The 7980-nt window shown below is 40.2% G+C and overlaps 1 protein-coding gene across 3 annotated transcripts; it reads left to right on the top strand.

The window, feature by feature from the left end:
• The first annotated feature begins 219 nt into the window (after nucleotides 1-219).
• Nucleotides 220-7264, top strand: tmem183a (transmembrane protein 183A). 3 transcript variants are annotated; one of them, XM_085456320.1, is made up of 8 exons: nucleotides 220-444; nucleotides 1525-1614; nucleotides 1689-1859; nucleotides 3073-3232; nucleotides 3642-3822; nucleotides 4219-4299; nucleotides 5019-5174; nucleotides 5910-7264. In XM_085456320.1, exons 1-8 carry the CDS (start codon nucleotides 381-383, stop codon nucleotides 6093-6095), a joined length of 1089 nt encoding a protein of 362 aa, XP_085312446.1. In that variant the 5' UTR covers nucleotides 220-380; the 3' UTR covers nucleotides 6096-7264. The 3 variants fall into 3 exon arrangements, with proteins under 3 accessions (XP_085312446.1, XP_085312447.1, XP_085312448.1); XM_085456321.1 differs by having other exon boundaries at nucleotides 5022-5174; XM_085456322.1 differs by lacking the exon at nucleotides 4219-4299.
• Nucleotides 7265-7980: the final 716 nt, after the last annotated feature.

The raw sequence follows: 7980 nt of genomic DNA on the forward strand, positions 1-7980 counted from the left end.
AACGTGTATAATCTGTCTGGTATCCATATTTACATGCAGTCATCCTCAAAAAGTAAAAATATATATAATTCACCTTAAAGCTATTTTATAATAAAAAAAAAACAATTAACAGGTTTTAAATGGCATACAAGCTGTAGTCCCGATAGACTGAAATCTTAACAAACGCCTACAGATGGCAGTAGTGCGCGGCAAGGAAAAGACTGAAAACGGTACTCTCGCGTTATTTGCAACGTCACGTCAGTCCATGATGGCTGAAGATCCTGGCGGAACATTTTTCAATTTCTCTGTGATTTTTCTTTCTTTCTCTTTACCTCAGCTTGCCATAGAGACATGGCAGGACTCACAGCCACGTTAAGCGTCCACAGATATTTGGTATCGTCATGCCCAAGAAAGGGAACCGAAAACGGCTGAAATTTAAGGCCGGGGACGTTTGTTCGGAATCAGGTAGGATATGATTAGCCAGAAAGCTAGCCCGCCTTCTCACATTCTGCTGAAGTTTCTGTCATGTTCTCCCAACTTCATAAAGCCAAAAGGCATTCTGCGGTTTTACAGGTGACCAATGCGATTTGCAGTGTTTGTGTTATTCTTTTAAGATCATTTAAGTTCATTTGAATCACGTGACAGGTCAGCAGGGTGCGCCGGTGTTCCAGATTAACTGGCTTTGGTCGAACAGATGTGGCAGACTTGCGTTTCAGGAGCTGCTACCGACAAACTAGCAAAAAAAAAAACAAAACCCGCCAAATGTGTCATCTGTGACACTTGTGAGGTTATCTCAAACACACTCTGTCAGTCTTGATGCTGTTGAACAACAAAATGTTTAGAAATGTCGCGAGTTTACCTGGTGATATTCTCATGTACGACACGATCGCGAAAACCGCAAACAATTAACACCACGCCGATGTTGTTCACATGCATTTCAAAGGTTTATTTGGATGACGCACAAACAGACACAATTGAAAGGAACAAATGCATTGTGCATGAAACGAATTCAAACGTGATGCAGATGTGTGTCACAAGTTGATCTGGCTGTAGGCTGGGGCACTTGGCCAGAGGTGGCGCTGGTTGATTCGAGTCCATGTTAGTGCACACAAAGTAAACTGCTCGCTTTAGTTGTGAAGCAAAAACGCTGAAATCGGAGAAATAAAACGTATGAGGGGGACGATAACGACGACTAGATTCTCCCGGTCGTTTACTCTTGCTGTCCGGTGAACAACATCGGCGTGGTGTTAATTGTTTGCTGTTTTCGCGATGAGATGGTGACATGAGAATATCACCAGGTAAACTCGCGACATTTTTAAACATTCTGTTGTTCAACAGCATCAAGACTGACGGAGTGTGTTTGAAATAACCCTCACACATTTGGCGATTTTTTTTTTTTTTTGCTGGTTTGTCGGTAGCAGCTCCTGAAACGCAAGTCTGCCACACATCTGTTCGACCAAATCCAGTTAATCTGGAACACCGGTAAGCTTCACAACTGTGACACTGTGAAAAGTTAAGCTAATGATCTGCTGTTCTTTTCCTTAGTCACTGTAGCTGATTATGCTGATGCCGACCCAGCCGTTGTGAAGTCGGGGAGGGTTAAAAAGGCTGTTGTAAATGCGATTGAAAAAGAAGGTAACCTTTGATGACTGAAGTTATACTGTGGTTGATTCCTGTCCTGGTGCTTTACTTATAATCTTCTGTTTCAGTGAAATTACTCTGCGGCCTGGAAGCATCGCAGGGTGCTGTAGAGGAAGTCCTCTCCTCCGCAGTAAGCGTCAAAGCAGACGCTTTGGGCAGTAGCGACGAGCAGGACCCTGAAGAAGATGGAGAGAACGAAACTAAAGTGTCCCGCAAAAAGAAGAACAAGAGGAGAAAGGGTATCATTTCACTTTATCGTTAATGTTACACCATGACAGTTTACTAGCATTAAGAAAAAGTGGATTTTCCATTCAATAAAGATAAAAAAAACAAGTCTCACAACAGTCAACTCATTTTGGGGTAAGCTGTTGCTCATTCATCTAGCAACTAGAAGGTCAGTGGTTTGATCCCTCCCACCTCCAAAGCTTATAGACAGATTCTTAGCAAGATGCTGAATCCTGATTTACTCTGGTGGATCCAATGGAGTTTGATGGGGTGTGAACATTAGGATAAGGATGCACAGACAAAAGCACTTGAACACATGAATGTCTGTAAATGAGGTTTGTAGTGTGAAGTGCTTTAAGTGCTTAGGTTGAGTAGAAAAGGACTATATACCAGTCCATTTACCATTACTGTTAATACAAGACCCAGTCTCAACAGCAGGTCGGGAACAGTTTTGCTCCACTTCAGAAAACACTGCAGTCAATCAAAAGCACACCGATTGAACAAACACCCTCTGAATTCCATACCCGATTAGTTTCATTGCAGCCCATGACAAACGTACGCATTCATACAAAAGCCTGTGCAGTCTGGCTGACTGGGGAGTGACCTGAGTGAAGTCAACTTGTATTGTAATGGGGAGGCAAGCAAATGCAGCCAAACAGACATGAAAAAAAGAAACTAGTCCTGCAGCAATGGATCACTTGTACTCTGCCTAGAAACAAATTCTTACTTACTTACAAATTCTCAATATTAAAGCTTTATTAGAGAGACATTTCAAAGCACAGCACTACAGTATTAGTATTAAAATACCTGGTACATCAATCTATCCTCACTGACCAGCAGCTGCTTCCACTCTCAAAGGGGCCCAGGTTTAAAATATAAAAAAAAACTAGATATGAAAAAAATTGCAAAAAAAATACTTTAAACACTATAAAGCAATACAGTTATTCTTGCACTCTAATATTCTGTGATGCCAACAGGGAGAGAGGTGTGCACTTTCCTCCCTCCACTGGTCTGATAGCAACTCACAAAACATCTGTTCCACCTATAATTGATTTTATGTACACAACACATCTAAGTAAGACGTGTGCCTTTTTTTACTTCAATGCTAACGGCCACATTAAGTATATAAATATAATCACAAAAATTTGTGGACCATTGTGCAAAATACATTTCGAAACTAGTATGTTTAACTTGGTATTGATTGTGTTTTCTTTGTTTTCTTCACAGAAAACAGTGAGAGCAGTGATGGTGTAGATTATCCGGTGGACATTTGGTTGGTGCTCTCCTCCTACATTCGGCCTGAGGATGTGTGCAGATTTGCTCTAATCTGTAGGAATGCCTGGACGGTCACTTGCACTGCAGCTTTTTGGACTAGGCTCTACAGGAGGTGAGGTGGTTTTGTGATCACTTGCGTACTGGCACTGATAAAAATATTGACACAGAGTAGTCGAGTGTTTGTGATTTCCACTGTTGAAGGCACAGTATACGTTTATGATCTGCTGCTTACTGGATTCATGCATTTGAGTGGTGCTATGTGATTCACTTACAGCAGTAGTTCATGTGGAATACAAGGAAAGTGTACAGTTTTCATGCTCCCACCTCTGAGATTTGTATATATTGCCAGCATAGGGGGGAATTATTAAAGGTGTCATCCTACAGATAATAGTCCTTGTTAAAACATAGTAGCACATCGTTAATGTTGTGATAGAAGCGGTGAATGCAGTGAAAATGGTGTACTAAGTCCTAGTTAACATCACCTCACATCATTCCTCCTTCTCTGCTCTCTCTTTTTAAAGACACTACAGGATTGATGTTGAGCTGCCACTTCGCCTCCAGCCTGTCTCTATTGAGAAGATGCGTTTCTTACGGGCTTGTGTGATTCGTTCCCTTTTCCATTTATATGAGCCGTTCACCTTGCGCGTGTCAAAGATTCCTCCACTGCCAGAATCCACACCCACTACCTTACTCAACTCCAAGGTAAAGCTCCTCAAAGACCTTTTTATTATAGTTGAGGTGGAGCTGTTTGATTTACCTGCAGACATATGCAAGCAGGTGGATCTATTTGCGTATGGCTGATATTTGTGTGTGACCTCTGCTTTGTAGTTGGATAGAAAAGAAATTCAGTGTTTATCACGACTATTATCAACACTGATATGATTTTAGACTTGAGGATGCAAGTTAGTACTAGACCAAACTTTCTATCAAGTGAAGGAATTTCAGTGTGGCTTTACTGAAGACTCTGATCTCAGTTTTTCCACATGCAAAATGCATATTTCTCAGTTTGCTTAACGTCCTTTCCAAGAAATAATTACGAACATCTGCAAAGATGTTAGAATTTCATTGGGTAAATGTCTGCCTTTTTTCCTTTTACAGTGTTTACTTTTCTGGGTCAAAAAGGTGTCGGGGACTCGGTCTGAAACGTTGTGGGAGTTCAACTTTAAATTTTTAAAGCAGGTAACATCATTTGCCATCATTTTATTTGGGGTGGGCATTTCTAATACTATAATGTATTCTCTGGGAACTATTCGACTCATCTTTAAAAAATCACCCACCCACCTCTACTCACAAATGACAAGGCGTACTTGTGGTGCACCAGTGTCATGGCAGAGTTTGCACTGGAGCTCATTTTGGTTTAGTTTTCCGAACCTTTTCTCAGCTGTAGTAGTCATCAGCTTCACTTCTTTCTCCTGTTTGTGCATTGCTCCACACAATTTTCTTCTCCAAGCTGGAAATCCGTAGTTCTATTTTTGTTGTTTAATGCTGGTTGGCATTAAACAACAGGTGCATTATTGCCACCATCTGGCTGTAGAGGTGCATTACATTCTGTGAAGCACTGGAAGGAGTAATTTTAAGAGACGTAGACAATACAGAAACTTTTTTGTATAATTAAACTAATATTTTAATAATTGAAAATAAATCATAACCATTCTTTTATATCCCCACATATATGTAGAGACTAAGATACAGCGGTTGAGTTTGATGATGTATCTTATTAGCCTCAGATAAAAAGAAACTGCTTGAAAAAGCTGTTTCTCCATCCATTTAGGTTCACTGCTTAATGTAGACTGACTCATTCATCACTAGCAACATTTCTGACAAACACTCTGACTTATTGTGAGTTCTGCTTTCATGTTTTCTGTTTTAAATGTGTCTCTCTGGTGTCTTTGTCTCAGCAGGGAAACGGTAGGAATGGTTGTGCCAAGTCCTTGCGTATGCCTAGACAGTACGAAGATGTTCACATGAATCCAGACTCTGACTGCTATGTGCTTCAGGTCACCACCCTCAACTTCATCTTCACCCCAGTAGTCATGGGCATGACGCTGAGCCTGGCAAGTAACTCACCTTGTTTTTTTGCCTGCCTTAATGTTCCTTTGAGTACTGGTGTGTGTTATTCTGCAGCTGATCTTTACAAGGTAGCAGTGTCAAGTGCTGCCTATAAAGTTTTTAAATGTGTATATAAAAAGAGTTTCAATCAGTGAAAGCAACTGTCTCATGGCATACACAACCAATCAGTAGGTTGTTGTGGTAACTCTTGTTTGAATTGATTGATGCTTTAAAATAAATGTAATACTCCTCACTAGTATATTATTTTATTAGACAATTGACATTAAATAGCATTAAGATTAAAGAACAAAGATCTGGATGAAGATTGCAACTACTAATTCAGCTGATGTGACCCATTAGTATGCTTTACCAGTTAATTATTTTTACTGTGTTAAACTGCTTGAAATAAGTTGAAGTTATAAAAGGAAATGTGATCAAAATGCAGTTCGGTGTCAGTGATCAGTCACACAGGAAGGCTTCAGAGAGCTCTTATGTACTGTTCTGTTGAGTTTTACTAAACACCAGCTTTAGTCTTAACGTCATTCATTGACATACTTGGAAATACAAAATTTTAACCCTGTGTGTTGTTGATAATATAAGACATTTTTACTTTTCTTTTTCCAAAAATCTTCTGTTAAATAAAGTGACTGTATATGTTTCCTCACATGACAAAGGGTTGATTCTTCTTCTGAGCTACAGACTAGAAACTCATGGACTTTTCCTCTTGTTTTGCCTCCTAGTTCACAATAAATGTAAGCACAGACATGCGCCACCACCGCGTTCGGCTTGTGTTACAAGACTCGCCACTCCAACGGGGGAAGAAAAGAGTGGATCAAGGTGGGACCCAGGTGGTGTTGGATCCTGTACACAGTGTGAAGCTCATGGACTGGTGGCATCCACAGTACCCCTCCTTAATCTACTCATGAGTCTCTCTTCTCAGCCCCTACTACAGCAGGCATTGCATCAGGAACCTCATTATCTCGCTACACTCATAAAAGACGATACTTGATGATCTGTATATCATGTTCAGTGAAGGTTTTTGGCAAATACACATTTTGATTGTTAGATGTTTAGTAAAAACCAACACTGAATTGAAGTGTGACGGTCTGGTCATAGACACATGGGAGAGGGGACCCTGTAGTATAATTGTTGCGGTTTTTCAGACTACATTGCTGCATGTTGAATGTACATGTATAACACATTTTCTACTCTGGATAAAAAAAAAAAATCAAAAAGCTCAAAGGGATTAAAAGGGTGGGAAGATTGTACTTTGTTAGATATTTGATTTTATAGTCGCTTGACAGTTCTTAAAATACTTTGGCATGTTACTGCAACAACCTTTCGATTGATTTTAGTTTGAAGCGTCCTCACTTAGTATTATGTGAAAAAGATTGAATCAGCTCTGCACTGAAGGGGCCAAAGAGATGATTTACCTCAGACATCATCTGCTGATGCAGGCAGTGTTTTGTTTTTGCTTTTTCTTGGTTAATAAGATCTTGATTGCCTTGCTGACTCTGAGCTGTGTTCTGTACTGCCACCCTTGCAGTGTTTCTTCACCCTCAACTTTGAACGTGTTCAGTGTCTTCATGTGTGTTGAATGTGTGTACAGTTTTACCAGTCACATGATGATCGTAGGGGGGAGCTACCACTCATACCGATTTATCCATCCACAGTAGACTTTTTTTGTCCCCCCACAGCAGACAGTTTGACTTTGGGAACAGTTTGTGAAAGCACAGGTGGAGTTATTGATGATGTAATTTTGCTATGTTTCCCAGTAAGCTATTACAGCATGCAAAAGAGTAAGACCTCCCCCAGGTGGAACATAACAATCATTCATCAACCTGTGCTTAACTTGCTGTGACAAATTAAAAAGTCTGTTTAACCTGAACTTATTTGCACATCTGTTGTGGGGTAAGAAGTCATTAGATTTAACCATATGCAGTTGCCATAATGACTTTTTGGTGGCATTACCCAGTAGCAGAGGACGGCTGGTTTTTCTGGTTGGCAGCTGCTGATTGCTTTCGAGTCGGGGACTAGTTTTAACAAATGAGTTTCATTGATAAATCGCTGTAGTGAAATAAAAACTGAAACTGCCCTATCAGAGTTCTCTGGGTTGCCTTTGAAATGTTGAACAATGTATTTTTTTTAATTTTTTTTTTATTTCCCTCTTACAGTCGTAGTAGGTATTAACAAAGACTTTATAAGGTACTATTTTACCAGTATAAAACCAGTCACCGATGATCCACATAACTGAGATGAGAATTTTCGGCTCCAACGTGCACCGGATAATCCTCCTCCACATCTCATGTGTGAAGGTTTTCTCATGCTGCTTCTAGAATTAAAGTAAAAGTTTGTTCTGTATTGAGAAATATGACACTGGGATCCATTCAAAGTAAATATACTGCTCAAAAAACAAAACAAACATCAGATCTCAGTGGGGGGAAATGCGGGAAAATTTTACTGATATTTGTGATATCTGGAAATGTGTCGGGAACAAAAAGATGCCACATCGAGATTAAAATGATCAACCTACAGAGGGCTGAATTTAAAGTCTCCCTGAAAATCAAAGTGATTAAATGATGCAGCATGCAATCCACTTTGCTGAAATGTAATTGCAGCCACTCAAAACAGTACTCGGTCGTTTGTATAGTCTCCATGACCTTGTGTGCATGCCTGATGATGTTGGGGCATGCCTCTAATGAGATGACAGTGTCATGGGGGATTTCCCAGCTCTGGACATCAGTGAGCTCCTGGACAGCTTTAGGTGCAACCTTGCAGCATCACAGAGGTGTTTTATTGGATTTAGATCAG

Source organism: Copadichromis virginalis, linkage group LG5, assembly GCF_057382275.1.
Source record: "Copadichromis virginalis isolate Kocher_CV1m ecotype Utaka linkage group LG5, C_Virginalis_male_GT1.1, whole genome shotgun sequence".
Classification (NCBI taxonomy): domain Eukaryota; kingdom Metazoa; phylum Chordata; class Actinopteri; order Cichliformes; family Cichlidae; genus Copadichromis; species Copadichromis virginalis.